The sequence below is a fragment of the Lampetra fluviatilis genome, chromosome 29 (genome assembly GCF_964198595.1).
Source record: "Lampetra fluviatilis chromosome 29, kcLamFluv1.1, whole genome shotgun sequence".
NCBI classification, from domain to species: Eukaryota; Metazoa; Chordata; class Hyperoartia; order Petromyzontiformes; family Petromyzontidae; genus Lampetra; species Lampetra fluviatilis.
In genome coordinates this window covers 5,673,328-5,698,266 of record NC_136303.1, presented here as the reverse complement: position 1 = coordinate 5,698,266, position 24,939 = coordinate 5,673,328, and the positions used below count along the sequence as shown (strand labels likewise).

The 24,939-nt window shown below is 44.2% G+C and overlaps 1 protein-coding gene across 5 annotated transcripts in view; it reads left to right on the top strand.

Moving 5' to 3' along the window:
* The first annotated feature begins 8,345 nt into the window (after positions 1 to 8,345).
* The window catches only part of LOC144942969 (zinc finger and BTB domain-containing protein 16-A-like), a 60,813-nt gene continuing 44,219 nt past the window's right edge, over positions 8,346 to 24,939 (top strand). For 2 of the 5 annotated variants that reach the window (XM_078870042.1, XM_078870038.1), the window contains exons 1-6: positions 8,346 to 8,754; positions 16,412 to 16,684; positions 17,121 to 18,197; positions 18,748 to 19,008; positions 20,703 to 20,864; positions 21,947 to 22,113. In XM_078870042.1, coding sequence (XP_078726168.1) covers positions 16,430 to 16,684; positions 17,121 to 18,197; positions 18,748 to 19,008; positions 20,703 to 20,864; positions 21,947 to 22,113 — 1,922 coding nt within the window. In that variant the 5' untranslated portion in view covers positions 8,346 to 8,754; positions 16,412 to 16,429. Of the gene's footprint in view, positions 8,755 to 10,772; positions 10,861 to 15,546; positions 15,923 to 16,411; positions 16,685 to 17,120; positions 18,198 to 18,747; positions 19,009 to 20,702; positions 20,865 to 21,946; positions 22,114 to 24,939 lie in introns of those variants that run through there. The other 3 variants (XM_078870041.1, XM_078870040.1, XM_078870039.1) reach the window with 3 other exon arrangements.

Sequence of the window (24,939 nt, the reverse complement as noted above, 5' to 3'; positions counted from 1 at the left end):
ACAGAGCCTATTTTTGCCTGCCTTACTATGTATTATGCTGTTTGGTTATTTTTTTTAAAAGAATACAAGGTTTTGTTCCCGTAGATAAATTGGCTGCACATCATCAGCTCAAATGTACCACCAGTAACGCAATGTTCGATACTGTGCTGGAGTGCCAATACAATTAGAAAACGAAGGCACATAGTGTATTTATTAAATTATATATATTGTTTTAAACCCTGCTTACTGGAGTGTGTATAAGGCTGCGGCATACCTGACTCCTCAGGTTACTGTGAGTGGTTTGCCTTTGGAATGTAGTGCTCTCAGGTATATGGCGTTCCATTCATGGAATGCACTTCTTTCAAAACCATGATCAGCTGTTTTCCTTTTGGATATTACAGATGGTGGTGGTGGGCGGGAACTTAATATTAACAGTATATATAATATATATCTAAATAATATACCCTACAGTATTTGATTATGCTTTGTCTTTCAGTTGCAGTTATTTAGGCAACAGGTGCGATATGTACACAATTACTGCAAAAGCTTCAGATGACATGAATATCAAGGTACACTGGTTATCGCTGGACACTGCTCATGCATTTACATGCTTTCTTTCGTTAAACAATGAGACGACTGGTCTGTTGGCCACCTTCTCTTTGTTACATTTGCAATGGAAGGTTATATTAAAAAGTAAATTCCAATCACATCTTAACCCTTGATTTTTAAGCTTTCGTGACAGCAGGAATCCATACTCTTAGAAAAAATTTTAATTTGTATTTTATTTTTAAATAAAAAATTAAATGTATTTTTATTTTATTTCTAACTACGTGATTTTACCGAAAGAACCAAAGAGTACATCTTAACCCGTTTGGTATTACATCTTGATTGCATTGATTTGATTGGTCCTTGGGAACATACGTGACTTGAGAAAAATATACTTTTTTAACTCGCCTTAAGCTCTTTTGCTGAAAGCTCATTCATTATCAGTCGTGTTAAGGGCTGCTTAAATAATCATTTTAATAACAATGATGTTTAATTATTATTCCCTTGAGTCCATCTGATTGACGTGTGTTATAACGATGTTTCGTAGCGGCGAATAATGTTTTAAACCTTAATTGAAATTGCGCACCACCATGTAAAAACAATTTTAAAATGTCGTGAAGAATTTGTGGCTAGAGGCATAGTTAGATAGGCACCAATAACAAATCCATGCACACACTCTATCTCATCATGATTAAAAATCCAAGGCTGCCCAGACTACCCTAGAATTGACGAAATGTTGGCCCTTTGTTAAATGCAGCCTAAAAATATTGCACTGCCGTTTATTTCAAATGTATGTCTATTCCAGTGTTTTGAAGATATCGAGTTAACTATGGAAATAGTTGCAAACACAAACATAAAGTACTGTAATGAGCTTTCGTGTAGAGACAAGGGGACAAAACACGAATTACGTATTAACATTATGCCTTTGTCTGCCATAAATCCTGTTCCCACGCATCATAAAACATGATGAAAAAATGGGCAATTTTTTTAAAGAAAAATACATTCCCATTGCAATGTCATTTGCTGACAGTTTGTTTTGTTTTAGAGCAATTTGTCGCGCTATATTCCAAGTTCAGTGACTGAACACTCCGCGTGATACAAATGCCATTGTTCTGGGAGAGCTGATGTGGATTAAACCGAACTTTGCTCCTGCACACATGCCATCTACTGTAAGTATACCACCTTGTCTACACTGCTGCAGCATGCTACATGCCACTATGTACATTGAACGCACTGGGTCGTCAGTCCTGTTATATGACTTACACTGTTGACCCATTATATTACAAAACTAGAAGAAGAAAACATTCTGCAAACAGTGCATGCTATTATTTCATACATCAGCTAATTAGTTTATATGATAATGTTTGTATGCTTGCCAAGAACTGACAAAAAATATATTTATAAAGTGGCAGGCAACATCTTCATATCCATCGCTACACGATGTTTTAAATGGAAGCAGGGTGAGATCATTTATGTGGCAATTACTTGCAGGGACAGTGAGGTGCCCGAGCTGACACTGCGACAAATATGTTCCCGACCTTTCACTGTGTCAAATGTAATGTGATTGTTATTTCCTTGTATGCTTGGGGTTGTATGCAGACAGTCTGGTTTTTTTTCCTCCCACATTAACATTCAAACAAGAAATTGGCCAAAACATTTTCAAACAGGGCACTCATGATAAAAAGAGTTTCCAGACTCAAGCTTCTCTCAATAAAGAAATCTGTGATTATTAAAGTGAGTTCATAAAAGCTACTTCAATGTCCTACCAAGGATCTTACAAATAGCCGTTGTTAAAAGTGTACGTTTTAAATATTTAATTTGCTGTTTAGTTATGTTTTGCAACGATGCCCAGGAGGTGAGATTGTTTTCGCCGGTAATTTATGAAGAGTTCTTCGCGCAAGCAAAGGCATCTGCGGCATCACTAAGTGCAACTAAATATGTAAAAACTGCATTGGTATACAATACTCAACTATTAACTTTTGAAACATTTGTAATGCAAATCCATAATGATTAATTAAATGCGATGCTGCATTCAGGGCCACAAAATAAATCAATGAAATCCTTTAAAGCCAAGATAGTCCTTTGAGATACAATATAACTTTTGCAAGGGGGGAGGAATTGAGTAATAACATAACAGTTGTAATGAATGCAGTTAATGTTGTTTTGTGTTGACAACAATGATTGTAATACAGTACTGTAATAAATAATGGATTTGCATCCCTAAAGATTTTAGAGAGTGCATGCTGACATAGTACACTCAGTACAATTTAAGTACAAGTAAACAAAGCGCGTGCGGATACATAACAAATTAATTACGCTATGGGAACCTCATTTGCCAGTAAAAATATGATAATTGTTTTTTTACCCTTCTATCTGGCAACAAAACTGACACCTTTTTACAAGGAGTCATGTTTGCATAGACCGCAATACCTGCAGTCATAATACAAACAGGTATTGCGGTCTATGCAAACATGACTCCTTGTAAAAAGGTGTCAGTTTTGTTGCCAGATAGAAGGGTAAAAACCAATTATCATATTTTTACTGGCAAATGAGGTTCCCATAGTGTAGATGCTTGCCCCGAGCTCTCATACTCTGATGGTGCATTGTCTTTGAGTTGTGCGCCTTTTGGCGTCATCTGGTCCAACCCATCTGAGACTAGGCTCTAAGGAAAGCTGTCTCGGGTGTGGACCAATCAACTTCAAGGACAGTGCACATTATCAGAGTTATGTCTTTTGTTTGTATTATGACTGCAGGTATTGCGGTCTATGCAAACATGACTCCTTGTAAAAAGGTGTCAGTTTTGTTGCCAGATAGAAGGGTAAAAAACCAATTATCAAATTAATTACGATTAAAATGTTCAGTACCGCAATTAAGGGAAACAAAACCTGTATTCAATGTGTGCACACATATTTTTGACTGTTATACAATCGGCATTATCAGCCATTGTAGTTACTATATTAGTTATTATCCAACCTTTAAGCCAAAGACATGAATAAAAGATGTGAACATCCTTCGTGTCATTACCTATTTTTAATGTTTGTACGATTCTACATGCAGTTTTATGAAGGCATACGGCACTCTGTAAATACCAGGCATGACACGGTTGCACACTTTTATGTCTTGCAAAAAAAGTCAAGTTACATAATCAGCAATCATCACGTACTAACGTCTTCATCATCAACACCATAAATATTGATCATCAACTTCTTATAAATTGCCACCATAATCACTGTCACCACCAATCACCATAAATTATTAATCAGCTGTGCCATTATTATTTTGTGTGAAAAGCATTAAAACCATGTTTTCCCCTTTCACATTGGCTAAGCATTGTAATCAAATATTTTATACTGTGCTGGGAAATAAAAACTGTGCGTTTTGGTTGACTGAGTCTAACATCTTTATGCATCGTGTGCTGTGTGGACAAGAGATAATTAAATAAGCGTCCTTGTTAAATTGGTTTTAGTCTCTCTAAAAGGCAAAAGAACGTTACTTTATTCTTCAAAATGCGAAATTATCTCGAAGCCTCTCGTCTCAAGCCATGACTGGCAAATCTTATCAATCACACTACACAACGGCATTTCAAAATCCGGGCACTGTGGTTAATTGTTTTTCTCCACTTGCTCCCGATAACATACAGCTTACATTTGCGCCACGTGTGCAACGTTGCAATTCACAATGTGATGCTGATGAGTGCTAAAAATTAAAAAAGCTTCACCCAACTGGATGGTTAAATTTCGATTTAAAGCTTTCGTGACTGCATGGATTCATCTTCTTGGTTCTTTCGGTAAAGTCACGTAGAATAGAAATAATAAAATAATAAAAATAAAACATAATAAAATAATTCTCACGACGTTTCGGCCACAACGCAAGCAGCCGTCCTCAGGTGAAGAACAGGTCTACAGACTCTGTCTTCTCGACAGACCTGTTCTTCACCTGAGGACGGCTGCTTGCGTTGTGGCCGAAACGTCGTGAGAATAATTGTATTATGTTTTATTTTTATTATTTTATTATTTCCATTCTACGTGACTTTACCGAAAGAACCACGAAGACAACTGGATGGTGTTGCGCAATTTGGCTGTGGTTCATATTGACCATTTAAGGTGCCTGGGTCAAAAAGGTTGTCTGGGTCAAAAGGTTGTTTTTTTCTCTCTCTTACTTTCAGCAAATAACTTTTTGTTCTGGTTGAAGTACTGTACAGGTACTTTCATTTGATTTGCCGAAAGCAGCAGGCTTTACTCGTTCCACCACGCAGCATAGCTCACTTTGACTGTCATGAAATTTTATGTTGTGCATGGGGAGTAGAGTTTCTGGTTTATTGATTTCCCCATCAACCCCACCCCCTCGCCCCTTCCTATAGTATTGTAGCAACAGTACAACATGTCCTGGTATGTAACTTCGACTTTACTACCTGCTGCCTGTATCGTAAACACATTTGCCCTTATTGTGCGAGTATGTCACGTTTAAAGTGCCCGCATGTACAAACGGAGGCACGCCATAAAGCATGTACTACAGTAAATAAGCGTCACTTTGTTGTCACTCTGAATGTATTGCAAAGGCAGTGACGCACGCATCTGTCACTGCCTTTCACGACCAAAGCACACGCTCTTACATTATTGTTATATCATCTCCTATTACAGCAGCTATCCTTGCGCAAGCGTCGCTTTGCATGCGCGTGGACCCGAAATTCACGCGTAGGGTCCATAACGTTTAAGCCAACAACCTAAATGCCATTGTCATATCTATATATATTTTTTAAAAGGATAAGGATGTCTGCACACGACTCAGTTGGCTTACAAATATATGTCGATCTATCAAGAGTCAGATCTTTGATTCACTTTGTGTTGGAAAATAAATTGACAAATTGTGTCTTCAGAGAAATCTTTGGTTACAAAAATGAGTTAAAATGTATGCACGAATGTTTAATTATAATCTGCGTATGTTACGCCGGGTACAGCTAGTGTCATATGTTTAAGCATATACTCTTTATACTGTACTCCATGTGACTGGACGAGGTCTCATATTTTAGATGGAGTGCTCTTGCCAACAGCATACGCTCGGGTACTCCGACAGCATTGGTATGAAAATGTCGAAATCGGGCCAGACTTTGCTTGGTTAAACAAATGCTGCTTGATATTGGTCTCGAAAGCAAATATGCTGATGCAAAAAAACACATGTTTTATTTATACACGGATACAGAGAATGAAATTATGCTCATACACGTATTTATCTGTGTCTCTATATTCTACACGCAGCATATTGGAACATCTGTAAGCAAGCGTGTACAGAGAACGTGGGACCAATATCCGTCTGAGGCTCGAGATATATTTTGTACTTAAAAATAAACACGTACACATTAGCGTACTATATATAGTACACAGCCTATGCATGGAGTGTACAGTCCTGTAATACGCACAGGAGGTATGCCCTAGGGTATTTCAATGTCAATCTAACCAGGTCAGAGCTTATTGAGACATTTCCCTTCGTGTGTGCAATAAAGGCTCCATAACACCTACGGTTTGAAAATGCTCGCAATCCTGTACATTCGACGAAATACATTTTTTCTATTGTTAGTAGACCGCTGTGATCCGAGTTAAAATTATGTAATACATGGTTCCATATACTGCATGTAGTGTGCATTGTGTAAACGGTACACATGTGGCACGCGTCTGTATATGGGGGGTGCAGGCGCAGTGGTTTGCTCAGTGGACTATGAAACCGACCACATGAGTTCAATTCCCGGTGATGGTGAGGATCCGTGGTAAGTGGATATCTGAACCGTTGCTGCGATTTCACCGCCCATCCCCATTCACCAACCAAGCATTCACAAGCGTGGTGAAGTATGGTCATACACCCCCCCCCCCATCTATTCATGCTGTCATTACAGTGATACAATTGCTCCAACGGAGGAGATATTTGGACCGCAGTGACGTCAAGCGCGATTTGAGCGTGTGTCAAAGATGGATAGGGATGGAATGAGGGATAGAAACAGGGATAGAGGGATGGATGAAGAGGGGCAGGATGGAAGTGAGAGAAATATATAAATATTGCCGTCGGGGTTTTTTTTGGTATTGGGGAGTTGATAAGAGGATGAGATGGAGGCTGGTAAGAGCGAGGGATGACTGAACACGTGGAATGGAAGGATGGAGTTGGGTAGGAGGGAGGGATGGAGGAGAGCGGGAGAAAGGGATGGAGTCAGGTCGCCAGGAGGAAAGATGGATTGAGGAAGGATTGGGGCAGGAGGGATGGAGTGAGGAGGATGGAGTGGGACAGGAGGGATGGAGTGGGGAGGGAGGGATGGAGTGGGGCAGGAGGGATGGAGTGGGGCAGGAGGGATGGAGTGGGGCAGGAGGGATGGAGTGGGGCAGGAGGGATGGAGTGAGGAGGATGGAGTGGGACAGGAGGGATGGAGTGGGGCAGGAGGGATGGAGTGGGGCAGGAGGGATGGAGTGAGGAGGATGGAGTGGGACAGGAGGGATGGAGTGGGGACTGAGAGATGGATGGAGGATTTAATGGGGCAGGAGGGATGGAGTGAGGAAGATGGAGTGGGGCAGGAGGGATGAAGTGGGGCAGGAGGGATGGAGTGGGGCGGGAGGGAGGAATGGAGGAAGGAATGAGGCAGCAGGGATGGAGTGAGGAGGATGGAGTAAGACAGGAGGGAGGGATGGAGGATTGAGTGGGACAGGAGGGAGTGAGGCAGGAGGAGGAGGTAGTGGTGTGGGGGGGGGTGCAGGAGGAGGAGGTGGTGGGGGGGAGGCAGGAGGGCTGGAGGAGGATTGAATGGGACAGGAGGGATGGAGTGAGGCAGGATGGAGGGATGGAGCGAGGCAGGAGGAGGTGGTAGTGGTGGGGGGTGCAGTGGGAGGTGGTGGGGGTGGGGGGGGAGCAGGGAGGCAGGAGGGATGGAGTGAGGCAGGAGGAGGAGGTGGTAGTGGTGGGGGTGGGGGGGGGAGCAGGGAGGCAGGAGGGATGGAGTGAGGCAGGAGGAGGTGGTAGTGGTGGGGGGTGCAGGAGGGGGAGGTGGGGGGGGGAGCAGGGAGGCAGGAGGGAGGGATGGAGTGAGGCAGGAGGAGGAGGAGGTGGTAGTGGTGGAGGGTGCAGGAGGTGGTGGGGGGGAGCAGGGAGGCAGGAGGGATGGAGTGAGGCAGGAGGTGGTAGTGGTGGGGGGTGCAGGAGGAGGTGGTGGGGGGCAGGGAGGCAGGAGGGAGGGATGGAGTGAGGCAGGAGGAGGAGGTGGTAGTGGTGGGGGGTGCAGGAGGAGGTGGTGGGGGGGGAGCAGGGAGGCAGGAGGGAGGGATGGAGTGAGGCAGGAGGAGGAGGTGGTGGTAGTGGGGGTGGTGCAGGAGGAGGTGGTGGGGGGGGAGCAGGGAGGCAGGAGGGAGGGATGGAGTGAGGCAGGAGGAGGAGGTGGTGGTAGTGGGGGTGGTGCAGGAGGAGGTGGTGGGGGGGGAGCAGGGAGGCAGGAGGGAGGGATGGAGTGAGGCAGGAGGAGGTGGTAGTGGTGGGGGGTGCAAGAGGAGGTGGAGGGGGCAGGGAGGCAGGAGGGAGGGATGGAGTGAGGCAGGAGGAGGAGGTGGTAGTGGTGGGGGGTGCAGGAGGAGGTGGTGGGGGGGGGAGCAGGGAGGCAGGAGGGAGGGATGGAGTGAGGCAGGAGGAGGAGGTGGTAGTGGTGGGGGGTGCAGGATGAGGTGGTGGTGGGGGGGGCAGGGAGGCAGGAGGGAGGGATGGAGTGAGACAGGAGGAGGAGGTGGTAGTGGTGGGGGGTGCAGGATGAGGTGGTGGTGGGGGGGGCAGGGAGGCGGGTGTTCGGCTCACACCGCGCGCGCACACTCGGCTCTCAATGACTCCCGCGATCGGCACGCGCAATCGCGCGCGCGCCACCCAACTCCAACAACAACAACAACAGCGGCAGCAACAACAACAACTACCGTAGCTGCGTGACCACAACCAGAACAATACAAAAACACAACAACAACAACAACAACATCACCCGACAACAACAATCGTAGACAACAGTTTAGAGAAGCACTCGGTGCTGTCGAACAACAAGTACTTTAGTAGCGCTGTAGTTGCTAACCACCGCAGTCGAACGGTGGAGTCGCTTATCACAGGCGACCGCTGCGAAACGAACGCAGCAGCAACAACAACAGCAACAACAGCAGCAACAACAACAGCAACAACAACAGCAGCAACAACAGCAACACGGCGGCGGTGACGTCGTTAGAGGAGGTAACGCGGTGTTTGGGGGGTGATGGTGGTTGTAGTGGGGGTGATAGTGGTTGTAGTGGGGGGTGATAGTGGTTGTAGAAGGGGGGTGATAGTGGTTGTATTGGGGGGTGATAGTGGTTGTAGTGGGGGGGGGGGTGATAGTGGTTGTAGTGGGGGGTGATAGTGGTTGTAGTGGGGGGTGATAGTGGTTGTAGTGGGGGGTGATAGTGGTTGTAGTGGGGGGTGATAGTGGTTGTAGTGGGGGGGGGGGTGATAGTGGTTGTAGTGGGGGGTGATAGTGGTTGTAGTGGGGGGTGATAGTGGTTGTAGTGGGGGGTGATAGTGGTTGTAGTGGGGGGTGATAGTGGTTGTAGTGGGGGGTGATGGTGGTTGTAGTGGTTGTGGGGTGATGGTGGTTGTAGTGGTTGTGGGGTGATAGTGATGGGGGGGTGATGGTGGTTGTAGTGGTTGTGGGGTGATAGTGATGGGGGGGGTGATGGTGGTTGTAGTGGTTGTGGGGTGATAGTGATGGTGGTTGTGGTGTGATAGTGATGGTGGTTGTAGTGGTTGTGGGGTGATAGTAATAATACATCGCAGTAATTGCGCTGTGCCAGTTGTTGGTGGTTGTGTGTGCGTCGCATATTGCAGGCAGGCGCGTTGCATGCATACTTGTGTGTTTATGTTGTATAATACGTTCGTGTGTGTTTATGTTGTATAATACGTGTGTGTGTATATGTAAAATGTGTTTAACGCGTGTGTCAATGAGCGCAGCTGCCTTATGGCACGTGTCTTGCACACTTACACCCACACGTCATATTGTGTCATTAATGTGTCATGTTTGTGTCATGAATGTGTTATGTTTGTGTCATGAATATGGTCATTTAATGTAGCGGCAAATTGCTCGTGCGTCTTAATGTGTCTTAATGAGCGCGATTCCGGCTCAAGGCCGAGCAATAATAACAAGTGGCGAGATGTGTGTACCGGTTCTGGCTCTCCGCTAGGTCGACTCGGCCTCAAATGAGTACACGACGCGCCGTGTAGTGTAACAAACAAAAAAATCGCCACTGGGGAGACAAAGGCGGCCGGGAGTGGTGCCGGTGGCCACCCCCATCCCCCTCGTGTGCCACAGTGGGGGGCATTCATTGGTGATCACTAAACAGCACTTGCCCCCCCAACAGTCTGTTACAGGAGGGGATCTTTGTCTGTGTGTGTTGTGTGCACACACACACACAAATACAACACACACCACATACAACACACCACATACAACACACACAACATACAACACACATACAACACAACACGCACACACACAACATACACAACATACAACACAAATACAACACACCACATATAACACACGCCACACAACATACAACACACATACAACACAACACGCACACAACATACAACACACACACAACATACAACACACACACAACATACAACACACACACAACATACACACAACATACAACACACACACAACATACAACACACACACAACATACAACAACACACACCATACAACAACACACAACATACAACACGCACACACAACATACAACACACAACATACAACACACATGAGACTCGCTCACATCGCCCACGAGTGGCCGGGTGACACGCGTGTGCCGTGTGGTTCAGCGTGCGCGTTCCTTTGTTCGAACGCAACCATCAACCACAACCACTACCAACCTCCTCCCCCCCTCCTCCAACCACCACTGACCACCATCAACCACAACCACTACCAACCTCCTCCAACCACCACTGACCACCATCAACCACAACCACTACCAACCTCCCCCCCTCCTCCTCCAACCACCACTGACCACCATCAACCACAACCACTACCAACCTCCCCCCCCCCCTCCTCCCACCATCACCACTGACCACCATCAACCACAACCACTACCAACCTCCCCCCCTCCTCCTCCAACCACCACTGACCACCATCAACCACTACCAACCTCCCCCCCCCCTCCTCCCACCACCACCACTGACCACCATCAACCACTACCAACCTCCTCCCACCACTGACCACCACCACCAGCACAGGGACAGTGGTTCGGGGGCTCCATTCATGGATTCAGAGGCAGCGGGGGTCGTTGTTTAGCGAGCGGCGAGGTGCGTAAGTGTGTGCGTGTGTGTAACGTGCACAGTGTGTGTAACGTGTACACTGTGTAACATGTACACTGTGTAACGTGTACACTGTGTAACATGTACACTGTGTAACATGTACACTGTGTAACGTGTACGCGTGTACACTGTGCGTGTAACACACACTGTGTGTGTAACGTGTTCACTGTGTGTAACGTGTACACTGTGTAACGTGTACACTGTGTGTGTGTAACGTGTACACTGTGTGTGTGTAACGTGTACACTGTGTAACGTGTACACTGTGTAACGTGTACACTGTGTGTGTGTAACGTGTACACTGTGTGTGTGTAACGTGTACACTGTGTGTGTGTAACGTGTACACTGTGTGTAACGTGTACACTGTGTGTAACGTGTACACTGTGTGTAACGTGTACACTGTGTGTAACGTGTACACTGTGTGTGTGTAACGTGTACACTGTGTGTGTGGAACGTGTACATTGTGTAACGTGCACAAAGTGTGTAGCATGTACAATGACTGTAGCTTGTACAATGACGGTCGTGTGTGCAATGTGTCGTCTCTACAAGTATTGTACTGTAGTGTGTGCAATGTGTGTAGCCTGTACAATGTAGCCTGTACAATGTGTGTGTACAATGTGTGTGTCGCCTGTACAATGTGTGTGTAGCCTGTACAATGACTGTAGCCTGTACAATGAGTGTGTACAATGACTGTAGCCTGTACAATGACTGTAGCCTGTACAATGACTGTAGCCTGTACAATGACTGTAGCCTGTACAATGACTGTAGCCTGTACAATGCGTATGGCTTGCAGTGTTACATCACAGTCGCATGCGCACGCTTCAATAGTTTGCGTTATAGCGCAATACAATCTACCGTGTCGCTGTTGGTGTCTTCAATGCAAGTGGAATTTACGAATTAGCGTAGAGTAATTACCACGGGAGTAATTCCATTCACATAGTGTAGAGTAATACAACACGTCTATGTAATAATACATATACCGTGTCGTAACTATTGCAGTAATATTCACTGCATAACGTTTAAAGAGCTACGCTTTGCTGAACCGGGACGTAAAGTACATGACACATGGAGCTTTAATTAAATGCAGCAAGTTAACGCAATGGATTCTATTGTTAAAGGGTAAAATAATGCGTATTTAAAATTATTATCGTGTATATGATCTCATTGTCTCAACTGCAAGGTGGCATCGCCTCCCCTATTACAGTACAGTGTGTGGTTTTGTATACATGGCATATTTACTTAACTCGTGTGGTAAAATATAATGTAGTCGTGTGTACAGTCGGTACTAAGATGACTAAAGTTACATTGACTTGGGACAGCACAGGAATGTACTGTAGATCCATTGTCCACCGATAGTGTGTTTTAAGCACGGGGCACTATGTAATAACTTTACTTTGTACGTAAATGTTTCATGTAGTAGAATAGCACGTGGAACGAACGCACGTATTATCAACACGACAGTTACGTTAGTGAGACGTAGTTTCATTCGTGTTTGTTTTACATGATAACAAAAACAAAATCACTATTAAACACGTGTATTCATTACATAGTGTGTGAACAGTATTCATTACATAGTGTGTGAACAGTATTCATCGTAATCATTTAAATGTGTTAAATAATTACGGCATAGTATGTGCACGGTGCAGTTTACCGCATTAAGGGGAAATGCACGTGTTGGTCAAATGTGCTCATACAGTAGCCACCGATTTGTGCAAGAACTGCACATTACAGCTTTAACAACTACGTTACAAATATAATCACCGTGCTCATGAATAACCACGTACACTATTGCATTGTACATCTTATACACGCCCTCCCAAATTTTTAACACGTAATCCGTTAACGTTTCGCAACTGTGTGTGTGTGTTCTTTAGCTCTGTGCCCTTTGTTGTGTTCCACGTGTTTCGCCATCCTCTAGCCGCCGATACCACGTTGGGGTTGTCCCATTGACACTTACATCACTCGCCAACTTGGTTTTCCCCAATGCAGTGGAGGGACGGCTACTTACTGGCGCCTTTCACTGACCAAGCATTTGCTTTAGCAAAGGGCTTCATTGGCACTCGTGGTATAATCAAGAAATACCAAAAAAAATATGGCACGAATACTTTACGGATTGAGATTCTGAATGTCCTGGGATCGTGGTCTTACCGGGACTTTTTATTCCTAGCAACTGGGGGGTACACTACTTACTCGTGCCTTTTTATATGACTAGAATTTCCTTTTCAAGTGGTTAATTTGTACTCCCTTTTAAATTATATATGGCACTGATACTGCTAATGATTGAAATTCGTGGATAATGCTTTTGGCATCTCTTGTTTCCCCCAGCATAGTGGAATACACGATCTATTGATGCATATTCTAACTAGAATTTGCAAGTGCCTGTGGTGAAATAAATATGGCACCAATACTAATAATGATTGAAATTCGTGGATCATAAATTTGCCAGGGCTTGTTTATTCCTAGCACCGTGGAGTACACTACTCACTGGTGCTTGCTGTTTGGTAGAACTTGCGGTTAGTACTCTTGTGTAGTGCAATCTTAGTTGGCGATGATACTGCTATTGCATGGAATTTCTAGATCTTCACGTTGCCAACAATTCCTTATTATAACACAGTGGAGTACACTACTTTCTGACATCTAAATGGCCCCAACAGTGCGACAATATTGTGTTCATTTGCTACCTCTGGATCTTAATATTCTCAGCTCTTGTTTTTCCTCGCGTAAGAGGAGTACACGACTCACTGGAGCTTGCCCAGCTTCTTTATTCTGCTGATGATAAAATAAAATCTGAATGGGGGCCCTGTTTGCTTACCCCACTGATGCACGTGGGTGAAAACGTGTGGCAGCAGTGTGGCATGTGGTACCTTGTGTTGTTCACTGTCTAACACATGGACATGTACCGTTGGCACCTCGGCGACCACGCTTTTGTATGAACAGGGCACAGGCATTTAACACAATAGAAGTGAACCCTCCCTTTTCCCACCAAAACACATTCACCCCACCCCCCCTAACATTCCCCCACTATCAATTCTTGCGCTATTAACTTTTACATCATGTGTCCAGGTCGCCTTTTTTTTTATAAAGGGCAGCATGCCGAAATTGGACGTGGTTTTAATACCCGGCCAGCATGTATTTATACTCCGTGTACCACACATATTTTTGACGTTCGGACCATAATGTTTAAAGAGCATTTAAAAGGTCAGGTTTGTGAGTGGACAATGTTTTGGGGGATGATGTAGTTGTGATGGCGTGTTATGGATGGAACACACATCATTGTTGTTGGTGTTATTAAAGAAGGAATGCTTTTAAAATGAAATCACCTTTCCAATAAAGCAGCAGCTGACTGCTTTTGTGCAGCGGTATGAGACAATGGAATCACGTGGGCCGAGATGTCATTGCTGATTATAGTAATACTGATAGTATTGAATTACTTGCGTATGCTCTGCATGTCGTTTATCATCAGCCGTGATATACAGTATTCCATGAACATTTTCTCCAATTTTCATTAGATGGCTGTCCAGGCTACACTTGACGTAAAGCAATTTGTGAAAATTTAGTGTGCATTTTCATTAATTTCCTCTATAAGAGATATGTTTAGGCTTTTTAGTGGCTTAAGGCAAAATAATTGTCCGTGGGTTTCGTGGCTTTACAGTGGTGCAATTCATGTTGGTATTGCTTCGATTTTCAGAACAATGTCTAAAAGGATGGCTAACGCTCGCCTTTCTTTACTGTTTGGGTACACATTTCCATGGCCAGCGTGTGTGTGGTGACTGTTTGCACAACATCGGGACTGCAGTTCAACGAGAGTTGCTATTTATATTGGGGAAAAACAAGCGTTGAGATAAATTTAATACGTTTGTGTTTGAAATGAAGCATTCAGTCACACATTCCATACAAGACCCTGCTGAAAGAGTTCTGGGTTTAAGCCTGTCTCCTGCACATTTACTGAGCACGTTTATGTATGCAGCTGTGGGTGGTGTGTAAGGTTGCCACATACCAAACGGGCTAACTGGAGAGAGGCGGGTAGATTCTGATAGCGAAAGCTTTTAAAAAATGTTTTATTGGCATGCTTCTCTTAAAACTCGACCTTGTTTCCTTTGGCAGCATGCTGTTTTACATGTAAATAACAAAACAGCTGCTGTGCGCTCTCGTGGGCAAATTCATTGAGTTCCAATGCACAGCAGTTAATGAGCTCCAAAAGGAACCATTACTCTGTAGCCATTCAGTGCTGGAGTGTTTTAAGAAACCCAAAGAAGAAGAAAATCCTCCTTAGATGTTCTCGTTTTATTAGACATGATATTTGTAAACATTTTATCAACTGTGCCACGTGTGTCGCACGGTTTTTTAATGTACACCCATTTGGTTGGCGATTTTACTCATTTAAGGATAGCTGTTTTTTGTTGTTGTATAAAGTATATTTTTTGTTGGGATGCCAATTGCAAGTGGTAGTTTGATTTGTTACTTGCGTTCTGTTAAACCGTTTTGAACAACAATTACGAGCTAAGTTACGAACAAAAGCCCTTTTTGCTGCTCATTTTGAAATGATTAAATTAGATGGGACAGTTTTGCTATGCATGCCACCCAATATGATGATCACAAGGGCAGGCTGTGTTCCATGAGAGTTACTTACATTGCATTCAACCAGCCGGTACGGGCAGGGAGCGCTGTATAAACACGCCTTGCGTCATTGCTGGAAGTATGTCAGGCTATTTATAGGCAGGCTGGCACTGTTTACAGTACAGTGAGTTCCCATGTGGAGGGGCAGAGTGTGGCTCTTGATCGCAGGAACGCAGTCACAGTCAACCGATCCTCTGGAGTAGGAATGTGCAGCTTGATATTCGCGCAGAGGAGTTGGTAGCGGGCAACGCGGTGGCGTACGACCTCTCACGGCGAAGGGAATATTTCAGCACCCACCCCGTATTCAGCAAAAGTAACGACTTTAAAAGGCTACTCGTACGTAGGAAACGTTAGGGACTTTGCATACTTTCCAGTTTCAATTCTTGCCAAAAGACCGGTTAAATGCCACTGCAGTGAAGTGTTGCATTTTTTTAGGGTACGCATCGTGTTGCTTATAAGAATGACATGGGTGATGTTTAAGGAACGGAAGCCAAGCCTGTTGTACAGGCTTGCATTGTATGTCATTTTAAAACCGGTTTGGCACTGTTTTGTAAAGGGCTTTTTTTGTCTTCAGACATAGATTAGCGAGGATTATGCTTTCACAAGAAGGACGACACAGTGGATGCGGGCTTTAGATGGACCTTGACTATATTCTGTATAAAATGCCTACAATGATTTATTCTGTTTAACTTGATGGCTGACTCCTAGTTTAGTTTTTTGGGGAGAAAAAACACGGAATAATGTAATCAGTGTTCAGTCTTGCACGCAAATTATGAACTGCAATTTTTTTTTTAAATGTAGTACAGAAGAATGCTTGAACATTGGCATGCAATTATTACCATTCTGCAGAGTGGCCAATTTTTGGCTTAAGGGGCGGTAATGAGCGAACGGACGAAGAATTTCGAGACGAGTACATTTCTTTCAGGCTAGCAGGAGCAACACGATGAACGTGCCAGACGCCCCGGTGGCCATCCGGCTGGTGAACCCCTCGCACCCAGGGGCCATGCTTCACCGGGCAAACCAGCTGCGGCAAGCCGGCACGCTGTGTGACGTCGTCATCCAGGTGGACGGGCAGCAGTTCCCGGCCCATCGCGCCGTCCTGGCGGCGGCCAGCAAGATGTTTGAGCTGCTGTTTGGTCAGCGTGGCGATACTACGCGCTACACTTTGGACTTTCTCTCGCCTCGCACTTTCGCGCAGGTAAGGGCAGAGTGTGGGCGTGGCCAGCTGCGATGGCCCTGAACCTCTATGCGGCTGAGTCGTTGGATGTAAATGAATAGTGGGCCTTGTGGGAAAAAAGCATGGGGAATATAAAATGTTTTGTTTGTTAATTACATTTTTAAAATTAATTAATCACGGGATATTTCCTTTTGTTATTGATGTTGGGAAAAAAATCCATGCTTAATATGCACTGTGTACATTTGTTAAATTTTTTGTTCATTCAAAAGGTACTTAATAAGTGATGAGATTTGAGCCATTATTACCTCAAAATAGTACAGATTTTGACATTTTCTCTAAATTATTAATAATCGTTTTAACAGCAATTCTCATAAGTGACCCCAAATGAACACAACGCATTCATAAATCTATTATGTCTAGGTATATGGTTAATATTTTTCTGTCATTGCCTCCTCAGGTGCTGGAGTATATGTATACATCAACATTGGAGGTTCGGCCAGAAGATCTGGACGATCTCCTATATGCGGCTGAGATATTAGAGATTGAGTACTTAGAAGAACAGTGTTTAAAACTCCTTGAGGGCCTGCAGGGTTCAGAGGGCAATGAGTCAGAGGTTACGGAAGATGAAGGACACCAAAGTGGTGCCAACATTCGTGAACATGGTGACACTGCCAGAATGCCACACGGTGTCTATCTGCAACACACTGTGGCTGGGGTTTCTGTGGCGGAACATTCACATCGTGATTTGTACCCAAGAACATCGCAAGCTGCTTTGCAGATAGCAACCGAGGCGAGGCTGCCTGGTGTTGGGGGCCGCAAGAAACTCTACTCGAGAACGTCACGAAGTGCAACACACCGACTCAGCGAAGGTTCACTGTCGACTGAAAACGCGGACGCTGCTGTGCCTTCTCACAGCCTAGAAGGCATTCAGTCCGAAGAGTCCATGGCACCAGAGCAGGTCGAGAACAGTGCTTTCGAATCGGCTTATTCTGTCGGCGAGGATGGGCCTCAGAGGTCCATAGACCGTACCAATAGCGATCCCAGTTTGTATCTCAGACCGTCGAATGCCGACGAAGAGGCTGTAACGGTAAGGGAGCAGGGACGAAGCAGTAGCTTCTCCAGATATCGGGAGGACACCCATGAAGATCGCCACAAAAATGGCATTTTTCTGAGATTGCAGGAGAAGGCTGCAAAGGCTGTGGTTACAGAGGTCATCGCCGACGAAGGTTCCATGCCTCAGGACCTGGCGTGCTCGTCGCAGAAGTTGAGCAGGGGTGAGCTGGAGGCAGCCCGGGGTAGGGAGGACCCTTCGGGCCTCTATCTCAGAGCGCCTTCCCATCACGCGCTGGAAATGATGGCCGCCATGCTAGGGGAGCAGCATCGCCTGACAGAGGCCCAAGCGGCAGGCTTGCAAGCCGGCTGCTTCTCGCTGAGCCCCCGACGAGTCGCCGTGGACAGCCTCATGAGCCTGCGACATTCGCTTGTTGCTGGCCAGCACCTTGGAGGTTCGAGCCAAATGGAAACCTCAGGAGCGGTATGTCTTTTTGTTTCACCCCGACCTACACTTGCTTCTTTAAATGCAGAACCTTCTGCTAATGTGTGATTTTACATTAATGTACAAACAGTTACTCACTTGGCTAAGTGAGGTGACATAGGATTGCTTTGCCATATTGTCTATTTTAATTGGTGAGAATTTGACGCGTCAAAGGCAAGCATTAACCGAGCATTAATATTCAAGTCAGGCTAGTTGCGCTAATATAAAATATGAAATTACTTCAATGTGCAGTTATTTTGTGTACTCATGTTCTGGTCACATTGCAAAACACGGACATTTTGCAAATGAAAATTGACTTTAATTATAATTGTGTGGTATGTAAGCCATTATTTCATTCAAATAACAAACATTTGACGGCATTTTAATGATAAATTTCCGATTAAGCGTTCAAATATTTGTTTGACCGACAGTGCTTGGTTATTATTGCCACTGCAGAAGCGAAACGCCGAGCCTGGCTTGGTTTTCGCAGTGTGTATATATTTTAAAAAACGCGTGACAAATGACCGGCCTGGTGGCTTTTCGGTAGCAGGATGGGAACCAGGCCTCCGTAGCAACACGGCAAGAGTCGATGGAGGAGAGGCAGGAGCGGTCGGGCTCTGAGGTGGAGGAGGCGCCCGGGACACCCACAAGAGGCAGCGTGATCACCAGCGCTCGTGACCTCCACCGCCACTCGTCGCAGGACGACCCCGAAGATGTGGTGATGCGGCAGCCGCTCGACTCCGACGAGGAAGCTATGGTGTCTCCCCCGGAAGTTGCTTCAAATGTTGAGATCGAGGGCCACACTCCTTACGTAGGTGTTGCGATTAATGGTGATACGCGTGCCCAGGGAGATGGGAGAAGTAGGGGAAAGAGAGAGTTTTTTTTAACTACAGCTGTCATCCTACTTTACGATTTAGAAATTCCAAATCGGGAGTGCTTTATTAGGAAACAAAATGCAGTGTTTAAGAAATATATTTGTAACATGTAAACGTTTTGTATATACATCACATTGCTTCATGGTAGATCTTGCATTTCCGTTGAGCTAGCTGTGCTAGACATCACATGAATATAAACATTTAACACGTCGTGACATAAAAAAAACTAATCTATTAATGCAATTTTTATAATTTGTGATCACTTAAATTTTCATCTCGCTAGGATTAAGTATATGGACATCAGGTTTTAACCCAGATATGTCAGGTCCCAAGCATGTTTTTTTGCTGATTTGTCATTCTGAGAGCTGTGCGTCTGGAATGACAGCTTTTAGGGAGTTAATCTTGGCTATTTTTATAAAGCCGTCACAATGACATTTTTCCCGTAATTATATTGCTGTAAGACTGGAAGTGCACCGCATTATAATAAGTCATTTATCCATGCATATTACCTTCGTATGCCTTACCGAATGTTAATTGAATATGCAGCTGAAAAATGTCGCCTGGGATATCAATTTATGCTGACAATTTGGCCGTCGTTTTTGACGGTTGTCCATCATGACTGCACATTTATACAACGTCCAATATAAATATTGACTGACCTCTATTTCCTGTGGAGGTCTCATTTCCCATATATGTTTACTCTGTTAATAAAACACTAAGAACAACTAAGAGCATTATTGAATGGACTGCCTGTTCATTCTTTTATCTATGACGCGTATATACATCTAGATTTTAATATGTGCAGTCTATAATACACAATGACCTCTTAAATACATATATGGCTTATCTATGGAGCCCTTTTATTGCAAACTTGATGCCATGTAATAAGTGTCTTTGGTGTTTGAACATCTTAACACCTGTATTATTGGCAGAACGTGTAAAACCTTATTTTGTATATATATATGGCTTGTTTACAATAAGGTCCTGATTGGTAGGTGCACCTCAGTTTTCCACATTATCTTGTCATTCACAAGAACTACCTTGGTGTTTACCTGTTAGCTGTACTGTGTTTTAAAAAATGAGGTTATTGTTTGTGTAATTTCCACCATGATTGATCTAATGCATTATGTTATATGGAGGATGTAAACAAATGTTTTAAAAAATTCCTGCTGTCTAAGTAAATGTGTGTAGTGGCATGTTAGCCTTCCCTGTTACCAGATCCACATTTTGAATAAAGCTGAGCAATAATCTCAGTGATGCCTTCAGTCCAAAAAGATGGGATATTAAACAACACAGATCTGGCCACTGAAACGACCCATTTTCCTTTGCTTCAGCTCAGGACATGCCTTGCGAGCTTTTCAATAATGTAGCGACAATATCAGTAAAAGGCACTTTCGTAGAATGCTCATTGTACATAAATGTATTTTCAGTCATGGGTGGGTCATACATATTGTGAGCCAAAGGTCCATTCCTAATTATATCAAGACCTTTTAACGATCATTTGCTTGTGGAAATTATTCCACTAGTTTAAGCCGCGGTAGCATTCATGCAGACAAAGGTTAAGACTCTGCCCATTGTGTGGTTTTTAAGCGGGTAAATTAACACGCGCTAATGCTTTTTTCCACTCTAGCATCGGGTCAGCCGGGAGGCTACGCGACTGGAGCTGATGGACCCCGCGCTCATCTACAACATGCACATGCTGGGCGCTCTGGGCTCTGGTCTTTACCCCCTCGCACTGCATCAGCAACACCAGCACCAGCAGCAGCAGCAGCAGCAGCAGCGAGCCTTCCAGGTTTGTGTGGCCTTTCGCACTCCTCGTGCACCGGGCCCTCGCCAACTGTGTTGTGCTTGTGCGATAACGCGGTGTGACCTCCGATTGCAAGAGCAGGTGAAGACTTAATCATTGGCTTTAGCGCAAATTTGCTCCTTTTGTAAATTAACTGCGTGCTGCACTCGCAAATATATATTCGTGCCATTCGTGCCCCGGCAGCGTCGGTCCGCAGACATTGAGGGAATAGTTGGAATTAATGGTATGTTATCGGGACCACTTTTTTGGGGTGGGGGAATATAACTGTTTCAGATATATTCCCAATTTCAGCTTTAAAATACGGTAGCAAGGCCTCAGTGTGGGGGCGTTTCGGCAAGCCCCTGAATTCCCAGCATAAGAAGACGACCCTCGGGGTTTTGAACTTCAATTGTCTTCACAACTCACCAATGGGAGCAGATCATTGTGCCAAATTAACTGAAAAATAGCACCTGTTCTGCCCTGAGGATGTCATTGACTTCTTCACCTCGCTCAAGTTGGTGCACACCGCCACTGAGGAGCTTCGTAGCTGATCGAGGGATTTAAGATTGCAAAGAGGTGTTCGTTGCATTGTGCGCTGCTTGTGAAGCTCACCTGCGACAAACCACCTGAAGCGATAGCAGGCCCTAGGCACGTGTGCACGTGGCTTCGGCAGTTCAGTGTGAAATTTAACCGCTCGCAAAAATCTTGCCTGTGCTCATGGTACAATTACATTTGCTCTTGTAAATGCATTGGACAGTTGATTGTGTGGACCTGTGTTCGTACATGATTTGTATTATGGTGATACCACTATTTTAAATGATTATTTTTAAATGTAAAGCGTGTAACATCCTAGCATTTTGCGAATTATCATGATGCTGGGTTGATTTTTTGTTTTACGATTAATTTAATTGTCTTATTTTTGGTGAATTGTCTTAGTTTTGGCCGTATCATTATTTTGACTCTCGTGATTTTAATACGTGTATCTTGAGCATTCGTAATCAGTTCCTACAAACGCATTGTTGCACGTCTAGTTATTCGGTGGAACACTCTTTAAATTCATTACCTGTTTCTGTCATTGTCTCATCCAGGCCCAAGAGCTTGCCAGCCGCCTGGGAGAGATGAGCTCTGCGCTGAGAGCAGACCAGTCAGCCATGCAGCTCTACCTTCCCTCTGGTTCCTCGTCAGCTCCCGGAGAGGAGAAGTGTGACATATGCAATGTTTCCTTCTCAAGTCGAGAGAGCCTGTGGGAGCACAGGTTTGAAAAACAGCAACATTTATGGCGGCGTAAACTAAACTAAAACTTGGCTTGGCAAAGCCACTGTGTGCAAGCTAGTTTCCATGAGCACGCATCATGCACAAGGCATGTTTGTACGAGTGGCCAAAATCCAGCTGGTACGAATCCTCATCTGGAATTTTGCACTCGGAGTGTATGCCAGCTCATAGCTAAACTGGCTCCAAATTTGTTTAGGTGCATCATCCATAGCTTTCAGCTGTACATGCTCGAAGACAGAATGTTAACGGACTATTAACTGTCATTCATACAGTCATTGAGTTTATGTTTTAACTGCAGCACATTTTCTCACTTTGGCACGTTTTGAATTCACAAGCGGGCACATTGAACCCACACTTATCTTACTTGCATCTCATTTTTGGCCCCAATTGGCTTGGCGTGCCAGTTGTTCCATCGGTGTGATACGTGAGTGGGTTTTGTATTACTTGAGAAGCAATTATGCTTTGTATTCTAGTTTTGTGGTGTCTATTTCAATACCTTTTATCAATTGGGGGATAAATAGACTACATTGTTGTGGTAAATATGAGGCTGTGAGTTTGTCACTTTGGTCAGTCACAGTAGGTATGGGTTGTACACATTTTTAATACAAACCACCTGAATTTATATATCAGGAGTAAATTGTACTGTTTTACGTTACCCTCTTTCACGTAAAAATAGAGTTATTGCAGTTGGTAGTTGGTATTGGTCACAGACTTGTTGAGTGATGCATAATCTTCCACTGCAGTGTGACACTTTTTAAAGAGGCCCCTGAGAAGGACCTCTGTGCTCACCTTCCACAAAAAAATGCTCAGATATTAGGTAATAGTGCTGAGTCGGAACGATATAGTGATGAGCTTCCTGCTGAGACTGACCAGTGTGGCGAGACACACGACGGAAACGCAAGTACCCTAGACTTGTTTAGGCCCTAAAGAAAGTCCGTCTGGTGTACACCAATCAGTTCCATAGACAATGCATATATTATTAGAGCATGTTTTTGTTTGCATATTCACCACAAGTACGTGTGGATAATGCAGACATGATTCCTTGCAAAAGGTTTCTGTTTGGTGTTTGAACATATTAACACCTGTTTTATTGCCAGAAAGTGTAAAACCTATTCTTATTTTTTCATACCCTATATATGTGACATGCGTAACGTTGGCCAAATGTGCCAGAGTTAAACTTTTGGTATTTGCAGAAGCCTTGGTGACTAGTACTGGTGTTGGATGGTGGCCGTGTTTGCCCGTAACAGATAACGTTTGAGTAATGGGTTAGGGACTGGGCGGGCGGGTTGAAAGGGCACAGATAAAGCCATTATCACTTGTGTTTACTTGCCAGATAAACACTTTTGTAGGGACCTGGTAATGCTTGAAGCTGATTTTATTTCACATTTTTTATGTTGCAGGTGCAATATTGTGCCGCATAGTCACAGTTGGTAGCCAATAAAATGTTGCGCAAGGTGTTGAGGAAAAAGTGTTATGCCCTTGGAGAACTGTTTAATGTAGTATTACTAAATAACTTTTAAGTCATGATATTTTGATGAATACAATCTGGGTGCATTTTCTGTATGCCTTCTAAATTCGAGGTAATTTGTCCGTAACTAGAATGAACAAATAATTGTTGATGCAAATGTAATCAAATATTTTGGCATATTTGTTGTTCTTAAATGAAGATGACAATCCATTGAAACACTTATAATGGACTTTATACACGGAGGCTGAAGAAGCAGCAATTGACTTGCACTTTTCATTAATTTTGTGGATGATTCATCTTGGCGTAAGTTTACCATGGCTAGCAATTGAAGCTAGGCAATGATTTCCCAATGTACCCATATGGCAATGCACTTTTTGCATATATAAAATGTATTTAGACACAGTATTTCAAATAGTATATTAAATCAAATGCATTTTACATGCGTGAATTTTAAATAGGACCGTTAGCACCATCTGTTGTGTAGAACAGATTTTTTGTTTGTTAGGAATGGTTCTATCGCATGGTTTTGCATGCAATTTCCTCTTTTCATTCAAGATACTGGTAAAAAAAATGACGTTAAAGAACTCTTTTTTTATAGGATATTTCAATGGCTTGTGTACAAGTGTAGAAAGCACGCTGCAACATTTTGCCTGTAAAGAATGTCCCTCGCCATTGTAGTACCGTAATTATATGGATGGAAAAAAACAATCACTGGCGTTGTAGACTGCAAGTTGGCATTTTTTTGTGATTGGAGGTCACGTGGAGAACAATGGAAGAAATCTGCTGGGTCATTTGTCTCCCTGGGAATACACTGTAGTGCCATTCATTTAACTGGCTGCTTATCAGTGGCAAGGTCAGAGGTGATCTCCAAAGGTTCACTGTAGAGCCATTAAAGGGCTGTAATCAAGTGTATCTTTGCCTCTTCGTTTGCAAAGAACTCCTCTCAAGGTCTCCAAATGACCGTGCATGGCCCAAGCTAAAACGTCTTAATGGACAACACCTGCGAGAGTCAAGCCCTCCTGTAAATTGCAAAAAGGGTAATTAATTAACGTAAGGTGTGTGCTTATTTGGGGGGGGGCGCTCTTTTTTTTGTGTACCTTTGCACGCAAAATAAAATTGATCAATTGGTGCGGCGAGGAAGGTTTCTTTTTGGGTCCGAATAAAATCACCAGAGAAGCCCCGGGCAATTGGTCATCGGGGCAACTACTGCGTGTGCTTTAATGTCGGCGTTTGAAAAGTTACGGCAGTTCACGGAACCCCCACCCTCTGTACACGATTTAGCAGCAGTGACTCATGAATTTTGTTTCAACTGGCAAAAACACTTTTTTTTACATGTGGCGT